Source organism: Ceratotherium simum, chromosome 2 (genome assembly GCF_057802395.1).
Source record: "Ceratotherium simum simum isolate JZ-2026a chromosome 2, ASM5780239v1, whole genome shotgun sequence".
Classification (NCBI taxonomy): Eukaryota; Metazoa; Chordata; class Mammalia; order Perissodactyla; family Rhinocerotidae; genus Ceratotherium; species Ceratotherium simum.
Genome location: NC_141901.1, coordinates 47,152,857 through 47,176,720, shown reverse-complemented (window position 1 = coordinate 47,176,720; position 23,864 = coordinate 47,152,857). Strand labels below are relative to the sequence as shown.

Here is a 23,864-nt window from a genome sequence, read left to right as displayed (position 1 = left end):
CGTTCAAGCTCACCTTGGACAGTTTTCAGAGAGAAGCCATAGCTGCTCCCCTCCTTCACCAGGTAGCAGAGCCGTGGCTGGGTCCAAGTCTGTGCTTCTCCATTGATCACAGGGGACAGTTTCTTATCATTCAAACTTGGCTCCTTCTGACTTTGACCCAATTCCTTCAAGTCTACCTGCTTTTTCATGGCTTTCTCATAGGAATCCCCATCTAGAACTAGTAAAGTCACTGAATTCCCACTCTTTCTGACCAGATCCACAACCTAGGAGGAAGAAAGAAAAAGATAACTTTAACCAATAACCCTCTATCAATCGCCATAAGGGATGCTCATTAGCCGGCTCATTATCTGGCCCTGGAGATTCTGATAGCTGACCCCTGACATCCAAATAGTCAGCAAATAGTGCCCCAGCCATCTCCACCTCAGCCCTCCTGAGATCCAGATGCAGATTGGGTTGGCCCTTTAGCACTGTTGGAACCTAGAGTGTGGCCCCACCCCAGCCCAGGGAACCCCTAGAAGGACTGGTTCTTTCCAGGGGTGAATGCTGCCCTCCAGCACAATAGGTCCTCCAGAGTCTATGGAGACAGCATGGTGTAGTGAAAAGACCACCCACTTGGAGGCAGGCAGAGTTGGGGTAAGGTCAGACACTCCATATGTTCCCTGCATGAACATATTAACAAGCTATGTTATCTGAGCCTCCACTTCCTCATCTATAAAATGGTAATATGTACCTCATGGGTTGTGATGAGGATTTAACAAAATAATGACTATGAAATTGCCTAGCGTAGTTCCATAGCAAACATGCAATGCATATTAGACCTGACACCAATCAAATTTAGGAATAATTTTTACAGTTCTTGGTTAATTGTAGGAAACTTGATTAGCCAGCAGAAAGTACAGCCATAAAGGTGTCCTGCCTTGCCACTGGCAGCCAGGAAAGCTCCACTGACCCCAAAAGCTATAATCAGCAGAGATGTAGGGGCTAAAATGATCCTGGAAGAAGAATCCCAAACGTCCCATTCACCTGCATATGCTCTTCCTTGTCCACAAAGACACCATTGATCCTAAGAACTCTGTCTCCATCCTGGAGGCCAGCCTTCTCTGCTGGGCTACCCTTCTCAATCACCCGGACCAGGTGGCCATCAGTGTCCTTCTCAATTCGCAGGAAGAAGCCATAGGCTTGTCCTTCTTGTTTGGACAGCTTACATTCTCGGGGGTTGAAGGTGGAGGCCATTTCTGTGATGAAAAACAAATGGATAAATCCATGGGAAAGAAAATCTAATTGGAGTGAGAACACTGTCCTCCATCTCCTATAATTCTGTTCTTCTGATCACAACAAATCTACACTGTGTGGGTAGCCACATTGGGGTATAGGAGGCCACTTCCCAGGACTTGCTAAGATTTCCAGCCCTATCTCACCAAGGATGACCTTTTTACTTGAGTTTCAGACCCATGTACAAGGCTGGGTACTGGACACAGATGCTTTCATTTCAATAGCTTCAAAACCAAATTCCCCTTTGTCCCCTGATCTAAAGAAGTGAGGTCAAACAAAAACTTTAAATAGCTCAAATAAAAACCTAAAAACTTTAGGAAAATACAAGCCCACTTTCATTTAAATATTTGAAGAGCCTGCCAAGTTCTAGGCACTGAGGATAAATCTGTGGACATGACAGACCCATACCTTGCCTCTCATGTCAGTGAGAACAGTTTTACAATAACACGTGGTGAATGATCTGCAGGGAAGAATAGAGTGATAAGGGAGACTATAACCAGGGGCTGGGGAGTAGGTGATGGGGTGGGAAAGAATTAAGAATGGCTTCCTGGAGGAATGACTTTTCCAAGACCTGAAGGATTAGTAGGAGTCAGGTGAGGTAGCACAGGACAAGGAAGACCCCTAAACAATTAAAAAACAGAGAAGCCAGGCCTCAGAGCTGGCCCAATACATTGCAGATGCTATAGAAAAGTGGTTTTCCAGGACCCTGAAGTTCTAGTCAGAGCTGAGTAGGGATGCACAATAGAGAAAAGATTCTGTGGCCAGGTCAGGTTTCTCCCTCCTGAGGCAACTTCCACTTCCATCCATCCTGCCCCTCTTGTTGCTCCACTGTAGGAGCCAGGTTCTGGGCCACAGGAAGAGGACAGGACGAGTGTGAAAACCAACAGCTGGGGCTTTGGCATCCATGTATTAAGAGGAAGACTCCTGCCAGTGTCCCCAACCCCTCCTGGCTTAAGCCTTTGCTTTCATAGGAGAACAAGAATGGAGGCCAGAACCGCTGATGTAAGGCAGAGGCCCAAGAGCAGAAGACTGGATTCTGCTGGTTAAACTGCCTGCAGGGCAAGCCCATGTCACAGTTCCCTACCAGTAAATCAGAGAATAAACCGTCTGTCCCTTCCCTCCTGGAGGAACAGTAACAGGTGACCGTACAGGGTATGGAGGTGGAGGGTGGAGGAGAGACAACCAAATGCTCCAGGCTCCCTAGAAGCGATGCCACGGTGATTTGACATAGCCATCTCTGACCTTCGTGCCCACAGAGACGTACAGTACCAACCGGGCAGAAAGCCTCCCACTGCCCGATGACTTGGCCATTTCATGTGGTCTCAGCAGAGTCTGCTGGCATGAATGACTAAGCAGCCAAGAAAACAAGAAACAGACAAATGTTTCAAATCATATCTTACCAAGGGCCCCGGGCCTGAGCCCTCCCCACCGAGTATCAAGGGAAGAGAAAAGTGAAGCCACAATCGCCATGGTCATCGCCCACACCTGGGAGAGCTCAGCAGCTCTGCCATATCATGACCAACCACCAGGAAGATGCCACTTTGGAAGGAGAAGAGGAAAGCAGGGAGTTAGGGGAAAAGAAGGCCTCACCGGAGTGGGGTCTCCCCACATGCAGACACTTATGTGTGGCCCCTCTGACTCCCTGGCCTTTTCCTTCTCTTTTGGCTGATCATCTAGCCTGCAAGCATCAGTTCTGTTTTCCAGCTCAAATCCACATCTATGTCCAAACTTACCTCCAGATCCCTATCAGCTCTCAATTTCATAAGGCTGAAAAGCCTTGAAGGAAAAAATAAAGTCCTCTATGATTTGTAATTATAGAGAAACCTCATCCAAATCCTACAAAATTCAAAACATGTTCTTACAATCAAAATAAAGGCCATTAGCTGCCATGTTTTCACCAAGAGATGAGGCTGTTTGTGATCAGCATATGAATGCTTGTTTCTAAGGCACCCACCCCTAAAATTCAGTGGTGTCAGCCACAGGATTTTGATCTGTTTCTCTGTAGGTAGAGGATAGAAAGTGAAACCTCATTGCTAGTAGGACTCGTCCTGTATTTGGGGGTGGGGGGAGAAGCAAAGTTTTCCTGTGTCTCAGTAGAAATCTAGAAGCCTATATATACAAGGAAACACCATTTCTGGGCAAAATCTCAAGTTGTCTTTTGTTTGTTTGTTTAAAGTTTTCAAACAGCCAGACGGTAATCACACAGATCTGCACTTGTGTCTTTGAAGCCTCTGGTGCTCTAGGTCAGAGTTTCTTTTCACATCTGTGGTTGAAGCCCAGAGATTTAGAGCCAGTTCGCACAGATAGAAATGCTACCGTGCTGGTCAGGCAACAGCTACTGCTCCTCCTGCCACCACGTCTGCCCTTCCCACAATTCAGCCACTAAAGGATTAATGCTGGTGTCCATTGACTGGTCGGTGTCCCTGCCAATCTGATGAAATATTTAACACCTTTAACTGCACCACTGGAGAAAGCTGATCAAAACCCCAAAACCCTCACTTTACATGGGACCCTTGGGGCCCTAAAATTGTTTCCTGTGCCATCTTGCCAAGAGACGATTCAACTAGGAGTTAAGAGGGCTGGGCTCTGGTCCAGCTTCAGTCATGGCTCTGTCTAGTCCACATCCTTCTGTTACACTGGCCCCTAAATCAGGGCTGGGGTGAGTCACTTTAGCAAGACTCTGTCACTGCTCCATAATGAGGTTACCTGGGACTCTGGAATACAGGGTCTAACTAGGAAGGCTCTTGGTATTTAAGGATACTGTTTGCTGTTTCTTCAGCCCCCACCACCATCTTCTGCTTCCTGAGAAAATCCGGAAACCAGACCCCTACAGTGGATAGATATGTAGCTAGTAAAGGCCTATAGATTTCTATAATATCATCTCAGCAATTATTTGAAGCTGGGACCCATTAAGTCTTTAGCAGGCTTTATTCCCAGTTCAAACAGCCAAAATAAAATACTGGAAATGCAAGAAAGCTAGGAAAAAAAGTCAATTCTTGGCAACAAAGTTGCTTGCTGTGGGAAAGAGAACAAAACGCTGGCTGGTGGACAGGAAAGAATCGGGGATGAGAGTCAAAAATTATTTTTAATCAATCTTAATTACAGTCATGTGCCACATATGATGTTTTGTTCAACGATGGACTGCATGTACAGCAGTGGTCCCATAAGATTATAATAGAACTGAAAAATTCCTATCACTTAGTGATGCTGCAGCCCTTGTCACGTTGTAGCGCAATCCATTGCTCACGTGTTTGTGGTGATGCTGGTGTAAACAAACCTTCAGGTCCTTCAGGAGGTATTCCAGAAGAAGGCATTGTTATCATGGGAGATGACAGCTCCATGCATGTTATTGCAGCTGAAGACGTTCCAGGGGCACAGGATGTGGAGGTGGAAGACGGTGATATTGATGATCCTGACCCTGTGTAGGCCTAGGCTAATGTGTGTTTGTGTCTTAGTTTTTAACAAAGTTTAAAAAGTAAAAGAAAAAAAAAATTAAAAATTTTAAAAATAGAAAAAAGCTTATAGAATAAGGATATGCAGAAAGAAAATATTTTTGTACAGCTGTACAATGTGTTTGTGTTTTAAGCTGTTATTACAAAAGAGTCAAAAAGTTAAAAAAAATAAAGTTTATAAAGTAAAAAAGTTATAGTAAGCTAAGATTAATTATTGAAGAAAAAAATACTTTTTATAAATTTAGTGTAGCCTAAGTGTACAGTGTTTATAAAGTCTGCAGGAGTGTACAGTAATGTCCTAGGCCTTCACATTCACTCACCACTCACTCACTGACTCACCCAGAGCAACTTCCAGCCCAGCAAGCTCCATTCATGGTCAGTGCCCTGTACAGGAGTACCATTTTTTATCTTTTATACCATATTTTTACTGTACCTTTTCTATGTTTAGGTATCGTTAGATATACAAATAGTTACCATTGTGTTACAGTTACCTACAGTATTCAGTACAGTAACATGCTGTACAGGTTTGTAGCCAGAAGCAATAGGCTATACCATGTAGCCTAGGTATGTAGTAGGCTGTCCCATCTAGATTTGTATAAGTACACTCTATGATGCTCACACAACAACGAAATTGCCTGTCGATGCATTTGTCAGAATATCCCCATCGTTAAGCGATGCGTTGTTAATCATACCCTCAGACCCCACCTTCTTCCAAAGGATTAGATTATTGCTTCTAGGAAAGAGAATAATATGCCCGTGGTCAAGAAGAAAAATTAGGTACGTTTTAGAAGTTAGGAAGGCGAGGTAATGACAACAAAGGAAGGTAGGTAGGACCTCTGGATATGGCCAGAGAAGGAAGAACTGAAGCCCCTGGGCTATTTTCCGCAGCAAAGCAATAGCTGGTGGGACCCAGGGGACTCTTCCGAACCCAAGGCAGGCCAAGGTTTCTGAGCTCCCAGGCAGCCATCAACATGAGCCCATAGATGACCCTGAGTCAACACCCACCCTCACCAGCAGCTCTATGCAGAGAGCCGGAAGTCCAAGCTGAGAGCTGCTCCTAAGGGGTTCAGGACTACGTAAATGAGACCCGAACAGCCAGAAGGGTGCAGCTTAGTTGGTCGAAGCTGAGAGGAAGTCTCATTTCCCCTCAGTTTGTATGTTTGGGACTGGAAGCTGCAGGACTTTCATCAACAGGGCCAGTTGGGGAAAGACTGAGACTCCATTTCAATTGACCCTGATGTCAGTAGGGCTTGTAGTGAAGCATGCCTACCCTGTCACCCTGCATGTCAAAAAGCCCTCTGTTCTAAGATAATTGCTGTATGTGGAAATATCCAATTAAAAATATCAAGGCATGAATGTTCGCAAGCCTACCCAGTGCAGGGGACAGGAGTAGGAGTGAAGGGACCCTAAAGCCACTTAGCTCATCAAAAATCCACGATCTCCTGAGAAATATTTGAGAGTTTCAAGGTCAGTGGCATCCTGACAAGAACACAAAGCATCTTCCAAAACAAAAGTGAACATGGGGTTCTCTGAAATATTTCCTGCTGTAAACCAGGGTTGTCTAACTCCTGTAAGCTTCCAGGTATTATTTTGTAAAGGAATCCTGAAGTTGCTATAGACTAGATAAAACACAAGTCAGGGGGAAGCAAATTCTTCCCCAGGAGTTGTCATTTCTCTTCCTTCCTCAGAAGTGAACTCAGCAAGAATTATAGGATCTTCATTCATCTCCTCAGTCCTGGGAGTTGCCCACCCATGCCCAAAGCACCAGCTGGTTTCATCTGAGTGAACAGATATACTTAGTTGAAATAGCATAAATCTCTAGACCATCAGGTGATGCCAGCAGTAATAAATCATGTTACCTTCTGAAAACTCACTATGTGTCAGGCATGATATATTATCTCATTTAATCCTCATAACCACCTTACAAGTTTGATTCTCAATCCTAGCTGGCCCTCAGAATCACCTGTAGAGATTTATAAAAATAGATCTTAGGCCTCACCTCAGATCTACTGACTCAGAATCTCCAGCCTTGAAACCTGAACATGAACATTTTTAGAATCCCCATCAGTTTAAGAAACTAGTACTTAAAACCACGGTTTGCTGCTCCTAACTCCCCATCTATCCCCTCAGTCTTGGGATAACACCCTTATGGGTCAGAGAAGAATGACAAGGTTGGGTGAACTATTAACAGCCACCCTGAGCTCACCTTTACTCAACTTGAGAAACCAAGGAGGCAGCCCTGTTAGAAGAGGCCTTTGGTCACCCTTTGCAGTCCTCAGGATCCAGCTCTGCCCACAATCAGTGTCTCAGCCAACAGTATAGGAGTGTGTGGCAACCTAAAATCTGTGCCTTGTGCCTCCCTCCCCAAGTTCTAGCTCTGAGCCAGGCAAACCGAGAATCAAGCAGATGAAAACAACTTTTAATAGCTCCCATGGCTCTTTATCCTATGAATTAAGTCTGAGGGCCCACTCCCCACCCCCCAAACCTAACTGCCTTACCACCTTATGGGTGCAGTCCCAAGCTCCATTCATGTCTGGGGCCCTACCAGTCATCCTGTGAGCCCCTGAGCAAGAGGGGTGCTTGCCAGCTCTACTTCATGATTTCTTGCTCCCTACCAACCTCTTCCCTCCTCAATTAGCTTCTTCAGTTAGCATCCTGGAATGGGTGAAGTCTGTTTAGGATCATGAACATAGGTCCTTCAACTTTCTACTGAACATCAAGAAGACATATTACCCCAAACCTGATTCATTTGTTCGTGCCACAAATGTTTGCCTAACACTTTCAGGCAAAACACTGTTAAGTGGTTGATGGCATAAAGTAAAACATCACCTCTCTTCTCAACGGACTTTATAGTTGAAAAGGAGCAAAGAAAAAGTTTTAGTACAAAAATAGCTACCACTATGAGAAGAGTATAAATGCCGTAAGACCTACATCATGAGACGAGGGAAGCTTCACAAATTATGTAGGATTTGATTTAGATATTGACAACAGATGGGGAGGATTTCAGTGGGAACAGAAGTAGGAAGAGAACATTTTAGACACAGAATAGTGTGGACATCAGGCATGGAAGTGGGAAAGTTCTTGGGTATGGTCAAAGAAGAACTAAAAACCCAATGTGACTGAAGAACAGCCAACAGAAAGGAACTCATGGGAGACAAATTAGACTGTAAAGGCCTTGAATACCAGCCCAAGTGATCTGGCCTTAGTGTGGTAGTCAGTAGGCAGCACTCAAGACTTTTAAGCAGAGGAATGAGAGGATCAGATTTGGGATCCAAGAATGGTAGGTAGGAGGCTGGCCCAGTGGCATAGCAGTTTAGTTTGCACACTCCGCTTTGGCAACTCAGGGTTCGCTGGTTCGGATCCTGGGCGTGGACCTACACACTGCTCATCAAGCCATACTGAGGTGGCGTCCCACATAGAGCAACTAGAAGGATGTACAACTATGACATACAACTATCTCCTGGGGCTTTGGGGAGAAAAAAGGAAAAAAAAAAAAAAAAAAAAACGAACGGTAGGTAGGATGGACTGGAACAAAGACACACTGGAGGGAGGCCAGGTAAGAGGCTATCATAATAATCCTACTCACACACAATAAAGGGCCTGACCCAGTGTGGTAGCCATGAGAATAGAACAGAGGTGACAGAGGTGGAGGAACTGTAGAGAGGACGAAGTAACATTGTTTTAACTCTTCAATCCTGTTCCCTCAGATTTCTCCATGCAGAGATGGCCTCAGACAGTACAGGTGCAACAACACAGATGTCCAAAATGTTTATACTCACCGTAGCTTGTGTTTCGGAGGCACAAAAGGTCCGCAGCCTCCAAGCAGTATCAGAGTCCACAGGCCCCTGTGACTCTCCCTAATTGCTGCTGACTTCACTCACACGTGAGTTGTGGGTTCACGGTCATGAGGAAGGGGCCTCTGTTGCACAGAGTGGTGCATGCACAGTTGAGCTTTCTGAGACCACAGCTCAATTTGAACACAGCTGTGCTTTTGGCTCCTCTCAGTTCTGAGTTGCAAGAATACTCTAGCTCTGTCATCATCTTCACATTCTGTCTGCTTCTCCGTAAGGTCCAGTTGTATACTTTCCCTGAATTTATTACCTAAGGTCAGTTTTTTCCAGTAATCAACCTTGATCCCTTTCCTACTTCAAGCCCTAGGCTCTCCTGTTATGGACTGAACTGTGTCCCTCCCAAAATTCATATGTTGAAGCCTTAATCTCAATGTGACTGTATTTGGACATAGGGCCTTATAAAGAGATAATTGAAATTAAATAAGGTCATAAGGGTGGGCTCTATATGACTGGCATCTTTATAAGAAGAGGAAGAGATGCTGGGAGTGCATGCACACAGAGAAAAAGTCATGTGGGCTCACAGCAAGAAGGCGGCCATCTGCAAGCCAAGAGAGAGACCTCAGAAGAAACCAAACCTGCTAACACCTTAATCTTAGACTTCCAGCCTCTAGAACTGTGAAGAAATAAATTTCTGTTGTTTAAGCCACCCAGTCGGTAATACTCTGTTATGGCAGCTAGGAGACCATCTTCTTAGTAATGCTGCCACTTGGGCTTGGTGTTGGAAAGGGAAGGGGTCAAAGAAAACCAAGTTCATGCCTTGGTGATTGGCCGAAAAGTGATACTATTAAAAGATGGTGTAGTCAGGAGGAATGAGATGGCAAAGTCAGTTTGAGATGGGTTTAAATTAGAGGACTTGGCAGAACATCCTGCAGGTAGATAAAAGTGTGGGCCTGGAGCTCAGGAGATGATGGACTAGAGTCTGCACAGCAGTGCTAGGTGAAGCCCAGAAGTGGGAATATGAAAGGAAGAGGGCCAAGGATAATGCCTTGGGTAATACCTAAATCTAGGTGACAAGAAGATGAAGCAGAAAAGGAATAATCAGAAGGCCAAGATTTTACAGTGTAGTCAAAACTAAAAGAAGCATTTCAAGATAGGATAGTTAACACAATGCCAAGATGCCAAGAGGTAAAGAGAATAAAAACAGAAAATGCTACTAAGTTCAGAAAATGGAAGTCCAGGACGGATAAGGGACTACGAAACAAGTGGACAACAGAGGCAATGAACACAGATACATCTTGGAACAAATAAATGAAAGAGTTGGGATAGCAGCTTGAGGGGAAAGTGGGGTTGATGGATGGTTTTATTTTTAATGTTAAGAAAACTATGAGCATGTTTGTGTACCAAGGGATGGTATGGAGAGTGTGGCAAATGGGTTTAGCCTTGAGATGGAATACTTCTACTAGGGCAGGAGAGAAGGGGGAAAAATGAGAGAAATCTCTCCTTCATAGTTGAGACAAACCAAGAACTTTGAGAATATGGACCAAAATATCCACTGGGCTCAAACTGAAATCAGTGAAGCTGCCAGGAGAGGACTGTGGATTAGCTGCTACTTAGCACCAGAAGACAGCTGCTACGAGGAAAGAAGAGCCCGGTGTGCTGGATCTTCTGATTTCTCAAGAGAATCTGGAAATCTAGATTTATGCAAAATGTCCCCATTTTAAGAAACTGATAGCTATTTCAAACTTTCAAGAAACTCCATGTAAATCAACGGAATTGAGCCCCTGGGATGGCAGTTTGTAACCACTGGCAAAAAGGATTTCCAATAGCCACAGCGTTGTTTCACGACAAGACAAAAAATTGAATAAAAATTTCTAAGAAACAACTTAGATTAAAAAAAATTATATATATAATCAGACAAGGGTGGAGAAGATGGAGTGAGGGAAGCATTATCTTATATACAGATATCAGGTATGGATCGTGGTAGGCAGGGAGTGCCTGACGAACAGGTTCACTCACCAGACAGCATCACTGAATTGCCAAAAGATCAAAGAAAGGATGTGGGATAAACAGCATTCTGCTTGGAGGTGGAAAAACAGAAGGGGGCTGTCATCGGTGACAGCCAGGTGCAATGACTACCATCAGGAAAGAGCGAGCCCAGGTACTGTCTTCTTTGCCTATCTCCCAAAGACCAGGACGTAGTAGGATTATTCCATAAATACTGTAATCTACAACTGTTAGTAACAAGTACTTTGAACCCCCACCATCTTATCTAATAGTCATTAGGAATCAATGATGCAGTCAGTATCAGATACAAAGAAAACATAGCCTCTCCCAACAAGGTGCTTATGTAACCAACACCTGAGCCATGAAAAAACTAAATAGCAGAAACTTAGCAAGACAGCAGGTGAATAATGTTTAACCCTAGTAACTGCAACTATGAGAGGATATTTGATTGTATAACCTAGGATGTAACCATGGAGTAAATTATTTCTACTTAATTGAGGCATGAAGGAAAGAAAGGGCAGAGGCTTGCAGGTAATATTCAACTTGAACGTTATTCACTTCACACTGAACTCCATGCTGGTCTATAAAATACTCTGAACTTCAGCAAGGAGAAAACAACATTTCTGAGAAGGCTGACCAGGCGTATCCACACCTTGTGCCCTTGGGAGGAATGCCGCTCCTCTAGTATTTGCATGCATCTGTGGAAGGAGTAAGACAAATCACTAGACTTTTGTTGGAAAATATAGTTGTGAGGACTGATGATGTTAAGTTAGCAATTGTAGACAGGCCAAGAATTCCCTGCAGCCATCAGCCCTGACCAAGGGCTTCCTGCCCTGTGCCAGGCGTGTGTGCCTTCTTTCAGAGCCTGCCTCAGAGCCTCAACACACACTATTTTTTCCAACAGCATAAAAGAAGTCTTATTGTATCTCAGCTGGTATTGATAGATGTCTCAAGCAAGGAAGAGATAAAGGCCATTCAATTTCATCCTTCTTCAAAAATATTTTATCCAGAGCAGATCCTATATCTTTGCTACAGATAATATATTTAAGGCCACCTGGATTCCTCCTTTGAAAAGCAAGACCTGTGGAAATTCAAACACTCAAGTGTATTAATTTTAAATAATTAGTATCAAAAATAGAAGGATAAGCAGGGCCCTAAAATAGGTATTTGCTAACTGTACTTCCCCACTGTGATAGTTACTGTTTGGTCTTAGCCAGCAATAGATTTCAAACATGGGAAATTAATGAAATGCATTCCCTTGAGAATTACATGGAGAAGAGTGATTATAGACCTATTGAGTAATCTTTATTTCTCATTCATGATAAGGAATGGAACCTGCTTATCTCGAAGTTTATTTGGCCTGCTGGGACTAAATACCATCCCCTTCACCCCAGCCACCACTTTGTCCTATATGGCAGGACTCTGGGCTGGAGTTCAAGGTCTTTCACACTTTACTTGCTTATCTAAGAGTTCTACAAGTTGGGAGAGAGATGGAGTCAGTGTTGTGTGAAAATAGATGCCCTCAGAGAAAGGACACCCTTGTGCTGCTAATAGAACTGGTACCTGAAAATAGCCAAACCATCCTGAGGGTTAGCTGGAAGAAGGGTATCCCCCCAAATTGGCATCCTGTTTTACAAGACCCTTCGAACTTGCATTTCTACCCCCTCACTTCTTCCATATGTACCAGAGTCCTCCTGCCTCCAGTCTCTCCCAGTCTCTGCCTGGAGACAAACTTCCCGATCTTGCTCTCACCATGTCAGTCTCTGAAAAATCATTCAAGAAACAGAAGTCCAGACTTCTTGCTCAGGCTTTGAGGGTCAGCACATTCCAGCCCTACCTCATTCCCCTCTGCTCCTCAGCAGGCACCAAACTGGCCCCTGTGTGTTCACACACCCAGCCTGCCCTTTGCTCAAGCTCTGCCTGGAATACCTTCCCCATTCTGATTACTTACTTATAGTGGGTCCTAGGGAAACATTTTTTTCCAGTGAATGAATTCAAGACCTACCCATTTGCAAGGCTCAGTTCAAATTTTAGATTATATACAAATCCTTTCCTGATGACCACAGTCTGAAAGTATTACTCCATCCTCTGAATTTCAAGTATCATTTATATAATCAACAAGTTATATTTTGTACCTACTGTGGGGCAGATACCGAGGCTCAACCCAGATTAGACACTGTCCTGCCCTCAAAAAGCCCAGGGTGCAATGGGGAAAGTTATAAATACAACTACCAAACAACAGCATGGGTGCTGGAATATTGAAAAGAAAATGTTTTATTATTGTTATCCATATTTATTGAGCTCCTGCTAGGCTCCAAGCACCAGCCTAGGTACCTTTTACGAGTTCTCATTTAATCCTAAAGGTCCATTTTACAAAAAATAAAAAAGACTCTGAAAAGTTAAGTTGGTTTCCCATGGCTATTTGGGTAAGCAACAGAGCCTGAATTCAAACCCAGCTGAGTCTGGGCTCCTTCCACCATCTCCCCAGCCTCCCAGCCATGAGGGGTATGCTGTTAGGGATCATAAGCAGTTAGACTGGGAGGAGGAAGGCCTCCCAGACAAAAGCAACAGCACAGGTGTGTTCAGGAATGATGAATGGTTCAGAAAGGCCAGAGAGTAGGTGTGTGTTAAAGGAAGAAGGTCAGGTTAGACTGTGAAGCACCTTAAGCTCAATCCTTTGGATTGCAGAAGAGCTTCATGTCATGTGAGGCTTGCAGCCTCAGAAGCTGGAGGCTGTCTCAGACCAAGAGCAAAGCCTCGGTAGCTGCCATTGAGTAGGCTAGGGGCTATCTTTCCTACTTATCAAAACTCCTTGTCACTGCCTGGGTTCTTTCCTTCCCTGGGGCTATGCCTCTCACAAAGCTGTCTGATGATCACCAGAACAGTAATATTTAAGGTGTGCTAGGCACTATGTGCAGTCTCGCATCTAATCCTCATAACATTAGGAACGAGGTTCTATTATGCTCATTTGACCAATGAGGAAATAGAGACTTAGAGATTAAGAATATGCCTGCTCTAGAAGGCAGGTTTCCAATTTCAATACCCATGCCCTCAATCACTTCGCCATGATACCCACCAGGCAAAGAGATTAAGGAAATCTGGGCAGTCCCTCCTGAAGAGCCGAGGAAAGGAGTTACTGAGATCTGGAGGAAAACATGTCTAGCTCTAACTTGCTACTCTCATCAAATTCCTTTGCAACAGATATGAAAATCATTTAACCAAGACATGACCAGAGATGCCCATTCCCACATGATCAGACCCAGACCTCAGATGACCTGAGAGAGTATCAGAGTTCTGCAGCCTCTTCTCCCTAAGAGCAGCTTCTCAAAACCTCCTGATTCTATTCTTGCAGCTCCTGCCCTGCCACACTAACTTCCATTTATCCAAATATCTAAGCACCTACTCTATGTCAGGTGTTGTCCTCAGAGCTGGGATTATAGCAGGTACCACAAAGGACAATAACCCTGCTCTCTTAAAGCTAAACATCTGGCAAAGGGGGCAAATAAAAAGCAAACAAGATGATTTCTGATGATAAAGGCTATGAATGATGAAATATAGTGGTGGAATTGGGGGAGGCTGATTTAGGAAGCCCTTCTTGGGGAGGTAACATCTGAATTCATACCCAAATGACAAGGAGGAGGCAGCCTTGAAAACTCCAGGATCCACCTTATACTTGGTGGGCTGAAAAGGACATTAGTGATCAGCTAGTCTCAACTCTTTATTTACCAGTGAGTAAAGAGAAGCTCGATGAGGTGAAAAGACTGGGACAAGGTCTCCCCACTGACTGCAAGGCTGTTTCTTCCCACTTTTCCATGGAACCTTTGGATATACACATTTGAGTGTAAGCACCTTATGTTTGTGCTTTTAATCCCCTCAAACACACCATATTTGTAATTTTATTTTCAGTACAGCCTTGAGGAAAAGACGAGGGGCCTTCATTTGATAGATGATGAAATTGAGGCTCCAGTTGGCTAAGTGACTTGTCTAATGGTCTGTCACTAACAACTAAATCAAAATGCAGGTTCTTTGTACTCTAGTCCTGTGTCCTCTCCCCTGGATGGGAAGGAGCTGTCTAGCCAGTGGTCCATGAACATAAGACATCATTACTAGCAACTTCATGGGTAATGGTGCAAAGAACATACAAAAGAGTCAAAGATAAGAACAATTTACTTAGTCATAACACACAAACTCAAAGTCCCTGAGTTATTTGCTGTAGAAAAGAACATGTGACCAGGGAACTAGACAGCCATGTCCTGAGACAATCAGCCCCCATGACGTCTGAATACAGACTGCAAGCTCATCGGTGCAACACTGCAGGGACAGCTAAAGAGGACTGTTCTTGAGGAGCCAGCCCAGCCCTGAGCTGGTGTCTCCTGAGCTGAGCATGAAAGTCACATTTAAGTCCCTGGACTCTTCTGTTTAGGAAGTAAGCTACTAGTGCTTCCCAAACCTGCCTGCACACCAGAATCATCTGGGGGAATGTTAAAAAAACAAAGATTTTCAGAACAACACAAGACCCAAAGAATTAGAAACTCCAAAGTGTAGAGCCTGGAGATCTATGTTTTAAAATTCAGCCAGCCTAGAAATCCACTGGTTTTTCCTCACTTCTTAGTGCTATAACATGATGAAAAGAGGAGAGATGCCTGCTTTTATTATCCAGTGGGAAAGTTAAATTAGATTTTATCCCTTAAGGGCTGCTTCCAAAAGAAAATCTCTAATACCCAGAGCCCTGACCTAGTGGGAAGTTCCTGTGAGTATCTTCCTGGTGACCTGTGAAGTCTGTTATCTCACTCTCCTTGGCTACACATCAAGCCCCCATGCAACCCTGGGAAAGCTTTTTCCGAGGCTCAGTTTACCAATGCCTTTGTAAAGCAGACCCTAACCTGTAGGGGTCGGAGCATCGCAAGCAGAAAGGATCTCAGAGTACAGACAATCCCTCACCCCACCACCACCACCAGTAGGCCCGGCTCCTTCCCCATGTGCCTCTCTTTGGCCCTGGACAGCCAGCTACTGCTTGGAAAAAGAAAAAGGAAAAGAAAGAAGGTGGTTCAGGCCCAGGTGGCCAGCACCCTCAGTCAGGGGGATGCAGAGACTCTCCTTACCTGGATCTAAGGGGAAGAGGAGCTGTTCCAGTCACTCGGGAATTTTCTCTCTGCTGGTGAGCTCTAGTCTTGGAACTCCGTGGACTTTGAACAAAGATTGATTTAAAAGCTGATGTATTTAACAGGGACTTGTGGTCTGAGTTCAAGTGACCTCTGTCCTGCTTTCTGCCAGCTGGGTGGGCCCTGAGCTGGGCAAACCTGAAAAACCCTCAGCAAACCCAATGCTCTGACCCACCTGCTTAACTGTGTGGGATGTCGCTGCTTGCCTGCTCCTCCCAGAGAAGAGGAGGGGAGAGAAGAGGGAAGGACAGCCAGGGAGGAGATGTCTTTGCCTTCCTCAGTTCTTTCACTTTGGCTAATACCTTGGTCACACCCAACCAACACCCAATGCGTTAAGAGCCTCCACTGTCCCCATCCCAAGGTCAGGGCTGAGGGTCATCACCCAAGCATCTTCATGTACTGAGGCCATCCTGGGGAGCAGTAACCTGTGCAACCCCCACCCTGTAGAAGGTCAGCAGGCCAATAAGCCCCAGTAAATGAAGCAAAGCTCCTCGTGTGCCCATCCTTCCTTTCCTCCACCCGGGAATTCTTCCTCGCATGCTTCCTAGGAGTTCAGCATAAAGCCCCTGCTCTGATTTCCCAGGCTCCCTTCCTCTTCTTACACACTCTCTCTTCTCTGTCTCTCTCTTTTTTCCTCTCTATCTAACTGAGGGTGCTCTGTTTCTATTCTCCAACCTACTGACAATTGTCTTCCCCTTCCACACACTCAGAGCCTCTCAGGCAAGCCCAGCGGGGAAGGTGGAATGCATTTCCACAAGCTCCTCGGCTGGCTGCCTCGGCAGTGCCCTGCTCCACCCCTCATCCCAGACAGGAGCAGCAGCTGATCCCTATCAGCAGCACCCACACAGGCAGACCTAGCCTTGGGCTTTTCACTGACCTGGATCCTCAGCCCACACTGGAAATCAGGGCAAGAGATTGCTCCAGGCAGTGAGGCAAAGAGACCACAGGCTGAGGACAGGGTGGCCTCACCTTCCTCCACCCACGCTGGAAGGGCCACTCGTCTTCGCTGGGCCTTGGCTCTCCCCAGCAAAGGCATGGCCCGAGCCAGAGGGTAAATGGTCAAAAGTGACAAACATCTGAGCAGCTAACCCAGATCAGGTCATCTCCACCTTAACACTATGTCCCTTGGGCCTCCTGTATGTCTTCTGAAGCAGAAGTGTAGAATGGGAAAACCTGGATTCAAGATCAGAATGCCTGACTCTGCCACTTCCAGGTGTTGCATCTAGAGTAATTTATTTTTAACTCTGAGTCTCACTTGCCTTCATCACCTATAAATAGTTGTTTTTTAGAAATTTTTTTATATTGAGTCAAAATATCTCTCACCTCTGCCTGTAAGTCCTAATGGTTCCCTCTGGAGCTGTTCTACAGAGCAGCCCTTCAAATATTTGAAGGCTGTTATATCCCCCATAAGTCTTCTTTTCTCTGGGATTCCATGAATGCCCCTCATTCCTTAACATGGTCTGCCTATGCCATGACTTCAAAACTTCTCAGCCTGGATGCCAGCCAATTGGTCAATGTCCGTCTTCAAATCAGGGGTCTAAAGGGGAAACTTTAAGGTGATGGAATTGTTCTATATCTTAAGTGTGGGAATGGCTATGCAATTGACTACAATTACCAAATTTCATCAAGCTATCACCTAAAATATGTGGATTATATTCCATGTAAATAATACCTTAATTTTTAAATTAAGGAGCCTGTCAGTAAATTTATTCTTGAAACTTCTAAAATAAAAAAATTTGGATGACAACAAAGTCAATCTTCATTCAAGAAGCTTCTCAGACTCACCCTTCATCCCAGCACAGATGGAACAAACAGCCACAAGCCTTCAGACTGGAAATAGAAGAGGCCCTAACATGCAGAGACAGTGTTCATTCAAAATTAAATAGAAATGAGCAATTTTTTTTTTTAAAAATGACAAAACCCTTTCCCAGTGAAATTGATACCAAACCTCTTAATCTCAAGTCCATGTGCCTGATATATAGTAAGCCAATCACGGAGACACCTGGTGCTTGGAGATAGAGAAAGGTTTATTCGAATTGGCCAAAATGAGAAGGCGAGAGGATAGGTTCTCTCATGGTTGCCAGAGGGGAGGGGGGAGGGAGGAGGATGAAAGGGATAATTCGGTGCATGTGTGTGGTGATGGGTTGTAATTAGTATTTTGGTGGTGAACATGATGTGGTCCATGCAGAAATAGAAGTACAATGATGTACACCTGAAATTTTTACAATGTTATAAACCAATGTTACTGCAATAAACAAAAATTAAAAGAAAAAAAAAAAAAAATTCACCTTCACAAGAGAAGAAAGCAGGGGGTTTTATAGAGCTAAGGGGCTTGGCAGGAGGAGTTTTGGAGAAACAAAGGGGTAACCCCAGGTTTCTTTCACTCCAGATAAGCCATTGGGCAATCTGACTTCTGGGCATCAATGGCGGCTGGGGGCTGTTTTTCTGGTGACTGTAACTTCCTTGAAGGCATTCTATTTCTTCTGTAAAACAAGCTCATAAATCCTTGTGACCCTTGAGTCACCCCTCAGGTTAAGCAAGAAAACAGCAACTTGACAAGACTAACTTCTTTTCATCTATGTCTGTGCTGGGAACTAGGTCGAAAGGTAATCCTGCCCTTATTGAATATTGATAGTAACCCTCAGGTACTGCGCTTCAGAATGTTGAACTGAATGAGATGAGCCCTCACTAAAATTTGGATTTTAAAAAATCTCATGCCTATAAGTAGATCTGCTCAGATTAATGCTAAGCAGAGTAACTCTTTTTGTTGATTACTTAGATCTAGACACTAGTGAGAAGGTAAAATGACATTATTTATTGTGTGCCTGGTAAACCTTTATATCTATTATTCTATTTAACCCTCAGCATGACCCGATGAGACGATATTCCCATTTTACAGATAAGAAAGCTTAATTCATGGGGGTAATTATCCTGCCCAAGATCACCTGGCTCAGAAGGATTAAGGACCCTGTCTGTCTCCTTAGGTAGTGTTGTTTTGCCTCTAGGATAGGCTTCCCACCAGCCAGGGAAAAAATGTGCTCTCCTTCCCTAGAGGTATTCAAGCAGAGGCTGGTGGTGTTCTGTGTCATGTTACAGAACGATGTCCTGCTTTGTGAGGGAGATTGGAGTAGGCAATTTCTTGGATCCCTTCCAATTCTAAGATTCTGTGATCCTAAATACCATCGGTCCTAAGACAACCCTCCATGAGAGTGTGTAGTATAAGTCCTGGGTGCATGTAGGTAAGAGTTATGAGCATGGGCTTTGGTATCAAACAGCTACTGAATCCTAAATCTGCCATCAATAAGTTTTGTATTTTTTTATTGTGAGCTCAAGTTTGTCTGGGCTTTGTCTATGGGAACCCTTGGCAGCCTGGGTGGAGGATTTTCTCTTGTTTTTGTCCGACAGCCCTTCTCCATATCCCTAGAATGACAAGGAGAGGCACTAAAAACTTGGGGCCAATTTGTGTTAGTTGCTTGCCTTGGTGTTTCCAGATCTTGCAAACAATTAATGTCAGTTACAACCTCAGCCCCCCTCCCCCTAAAAGCAGAGCTATGGTTGGGAATTTCCAGGAGAGATCTGTTTTTTTCTTCCCAGAGTCCAGGCCAAGATAGATAGTTTCCCTGTTACCCATGATCAGTTTTTCCCTGTTCTGTTTTTTCCATAAATATATCCCCCTTCATCTTACTTATATATTACGTTTATGGATTATTTTATGTCTCGCCCCCACCAGAATATAATTTCCCCAGGAACAGGCATGCCTATTTATTTTCTTGCTGTGTCCCAAATGCCTGGAATAGAAGCCTAGCTTATAGCAAGCTTTCAAAAAATGTTACTGAATGGATGAGTGAATAAATGAATCTCCTTTTGCCAGCAGGACTGGTTTTTACCCCACCTTTCACTGAGAATGTAGCCTTCAGAGAGTCTCAGCTCTATGCAGGGTATCAGTTCCTGGGTCTTACCTCCTGTGCCAAAGTGACCCTGCTTGGTTACCGGTTTTCAGCTTTCTCTTCACTTCTGGACCTGAGAAATTTCTTTCCTTTCTTTCAAGTTCAACTATCTATTTGAAAAAAATGTTTGATATATTTTACCTAGTATTTCTATGAACTATGTAGAGGGAGGGTTTTCAGATTATCTAGTCTGCCGTGTTTCCAGAAATAGTTCTGTCACTTAGCAGCTACTTTGCCTTTCAAAGCTCCAGTTTTTTCATCTGTAAAACACAGGTAATATAACAAGCTCAATATAACAAGGATTTCTTGGAGACTTAAGTAAGAAAACATTTGTAAATCACCCAGAACCTGGTAAATGCTCAGTATATAACATTGTTATTATTGTTTTTGCAAGTTATGCCCTCATAATTCATGGGCACACATTGTACAACAGAGTCATGGAAATAAACGGGCTAGAAGTATACAGTGGGCGACTCAGGAGTTCAGGATGTTTGAGGCATTGTGGATGGCATGCTTGCCCACTCACAACTCAGCGCTTTGTGAAACTGGTCAGAAACAGAAAACTAGAAAGACTTCCCAGTGCTTCCCAATACTTTCCCCTCCACGTCACAAAACAAATTGATAAGAGTTGTATAGTTCACTGGGGTAAATAGATGAGGCATTACAAGGCTAGGGTGACCTACCTAGGGCCAGCTGCCCCAAGCTCTGCCCAGACTCCCTAAAGATTGAGGGGATCAATATTTTGGCATATTCTTAGAAAACTATAAAACATCACTGAGAGCAACTAAAGAAAACTTAAGTAAATGAAGATTATACCATATTCATGGGTTGAATCTTCAACACTGTAAAGATGTTAATTCTCTCTAAACTGATCTACAGATGAATGCATTTCCAATCAAACTTCCCACAGGGTTTGTTTGTTTATTTGCTTGTTTGTTTGGTGGAACTTGACAAGCTAGTTCTGAAAAATTGGAATAAGGAAGCTGTAGTGGGTAATAAGACAGTAGAGTGATAGTAATTACTACAACATGGCATGGACACAAGATAGACAAATGGACCAATAGAATAGACTAGAGAGCCCCAAACAGACCAATACAAATAAAAACAGCTGATTCATGACAAAGAACAGAGGGAAAGGCTGTTCTTTTTCAATAAATTGTTCTGGCACATTCCTTTTGGGTCTGGTTTATTTCATTCAATATGATATTTGTGAGATACATCCATGTTGCTGTGTGTAGCTATGGTTCATCTGTTTTCCTTCTGGGATTCCACTTATATAATGCCCAAATATCAGGCAGAACTTTGAGTGACGCCTGCTTAGGTGGTAACACACTATCCTGACTTCGGGGATTCTGGCAAGATTCTAGCGCTTGAGCTGATGGTGGTTACACAGGTGTTTATGGTTAAATACTGAGCTACGTGTTTTAGTTTTGTACACTTTTCTGTATATGTACTATATCTGACAATTAATAAGGTTAGGAAATAAATTTTAAAAGTTATGATATGTGTATAGCATACTGGGGTAAACAGAAGAAGCTCTTCAAGGCTGGAAGTGACCTACCTGAGGGTTTCAGTTGCCCTTGGCCCCACCTGGACCATTCAAAAGTGGAAGGGATCAATATCTTGGCATTCCAATAACCTATCTATAGCATACCTGGGCGTCCTGGTCAGGAATCTTTGATCTCTCCACCTCAATTTTTTTTATTGTGATAAAACATACATGCCAGCCCTGGTGGTCTAGTGGTCAAGATTCATGGGTTCCTGGTCAGGGAACCACACCACCCGTCTGTCAGTTGTCATACTGTGGTAGCTGCATCTTGCTGTGTTGCTGAAAGCTATGCCACCAGTATTTCAAATACCAGAAGTTCACCCATGGTGGACAGGTTTCAGTGGAACTTACAGACTAGGAAGAAGACCTGGCCACCCACTTCTGAAAAAATTGGCCATGAAAACCCTATGAATAGCAGTGGAGCATTGTCTGATATAGCACCAGAAGGAGAGAGGATGGTACAAAAAGACAGGGCAGAGTTCAGCTCTGCTGCACACAGGGACACTAGGAGTCAGAATTGACTTGATGGCACTAACAACAACAAAAGCATACATCACATAAAATTTACCAGTTTAACCATTTTGAGTGTACAATTCAGTGGCATTAGGTACATTCACATTGTTGTGCAACCATCACCACCATCCCTCTCCAGAAATTTTTCATCTTCCCAAATGGAAACTCCATACTCATTAAACAATTCCCATTATCCCCTCCCCCAAGACCCTGGAAACTGCCATTCCACACTCTGTCTCTATGAATTTGACTACTCTAGGTACCACATGTAAGTGGAATCATACAGTATTCCTTTGTCACTGGCTTATTTCGCTTAGCAAATGTCTTCAAGGTTCATCTATGTTGTAGCATGTGTCAGAATTTCCTTCCTTTTTAAGGCTGAATAATAGTCTATTATGTGTATACACTACATTTTATTTATCCATTCATCTGGCAATGAATGGGTTCCTTCACCTTTTTGGCTACCATGAATAATCCTACTATGAACATGGGTGTACAAATATCTGTTCGAGTTCCTGCTTTCAATTCTTTTGGGTATATACCCAGAAGTTGAATTGCTGATCATATGGTAGTTCTATGTTTAACTTTTTTGACAAACCACCACACTCTTTTCCACAGCATCTGCACCATTTTACATTCCCACTAACAACACATAAGTGTTCCAATTTCTCCTCATCCTCAGCAACACTTGTTATTTTCTGTTTGTTTGATAATAATCATCTTAATGGGTGTGAGGTGACATCTCATTGTGGTTTTGTTTTGCATTTTCCTAATGATTCGTGATGCTAAGCATCTTTCCATGTGCTTATTAACCATTTGTGTATCTTCTTTGGAGAAATGTCTATTCAAGTCCTTTGCCCATTTTTTAATCAGGTTGTTTGGTTTTTTTGTTGTTGAGTTGTACAGCCTTGATTTTTTGACTATGAAACAAAGACCCAGAGAAGTAAAGTGACTTAGCCAAGGTCACACAAAGTTTATGGCAGCTCCATGGCTAAAACCCTGCACTTTTATTTCCAAGGCCGATGGGCTTTCTACTACACCAGTCTGCCTGGCTCAGCACAAGATTCCAACCTCCACCCTTCACATTTGAGATCCATCCCTGATATCCCCATATTTCTACTCCAACTGCTGATCTGATTATCCCAATATTACCTTGTCTTTTTAGTAGCTCATTAACTTACATAGAGCCTGGCATTTTAAGCTCCAGTGGTTTTCTGCCCCTGTCCTGAGTCAATGTTTATGACAGCCTCCATTTATTACTCTGGCTTTATCCACAACCTGAAAAGGCAATCTGTGTAGTCTGCATACCTTTGGAGGAATTTATTAGGCCAGGGTCCAGACGCAGAACTGAGATAAATGTTTTATAGCAGTGTGAGGAGACGAGCAGGAGGAGGGGCAAAGCCACTCTCCTCTGCTGTATCACACATTGTGGCCCCACATGATTGCTGACCTGAACTTCTGAGTTTTGTTCAGCAACCACGTGGCAGGTCAGGGGAGGCCTGAGGACCCCTAGAGAGCTGTGAATTATTAACACTTGCAAGCTGGCTGCAAAGGATACTTTACTAGTCATTCCCTCCCTCTTCCTTTTCCCAGCCAAGGGGTCAGAATACAAAATCCTTTTCCATCAAAAGAAAAACTGAGACGCAGAGCAAGAACAGTCCATGTCCTGGGTTCCTGCATATACCCCAGTCTGGGCACTCTCGGAGTATGGATTAGGGTCTCTGTTTGCCTCTTTCTGAGAGACACAGAAACAGAGGACCAGTGGTCCTTAGGAAGTTGGAACCCTGTCTTAAAGAGCCAGCTTCTCAGGGCCCCCAGAGGGACCAGCTTGGGGATGAAGAACAGCAAGGAAAGTGCCAGGGATCTCAAGGCCAGAACCTCAGACTGACTCTACTCCCCACAGAAAGAGTGGAATCGGGGGGTGAAGGGCCAGTGAGAGAGAATCAAGACCAGGAGCAGCCGAATGGGCCCAAGTCTGTGGCATGATTTAAAAGACACCCCTGCCTCCAAGTATTGCCTCCATCAGAATGGTTCCACTGCCCCCTAACATTTTAGTTTGGAGAGCAAACTAACCCATGTGCACCCTGTTTTTCCTCATTGCTTAGAATTCTAACATGACAGAAAAAAAAAGCAATGCCTGCCTTCATTATCTGCTGAAGAAGGTACATTTTCTT

The 23,864-nt window shown here is 43.9% G+C and overlaps 1 protein-coding gene across 1 annotated transcript in view; it reads right to left on the bottom strand.

Moving 5' to 3' along the window:
* PDZK1 (PDZ domain containing 1) overlaps window positions 1-16,169 on the bottom strand; it is a 30,104-nt gene extending 13,935 nt beyond the window's left edge. Inside the window, exons 1-3 of the mRNA XM_004420573.3 lie at window positions 15,622-16,169; window positions 1,024-1,235; window positions 14-263 (exon numbers count right to left, since the gene is read on the bottom strand). Of these exons, the coding sequence (XP_004420630.2) occupies window positions 14-263; window positions 1,024-1,233 (460 nt within the window). The 5' untranslated portion in view covers window positions 1,234-1,235; window positions 15,622-16,169. The remainder of the gene's footprint in view (window positions 1-13; window positions 264-1,023; window positions 1,236-15,621) is intronic.
* Window positions 16,170-23,864: the final 7,695 nt, after the last annotated feature.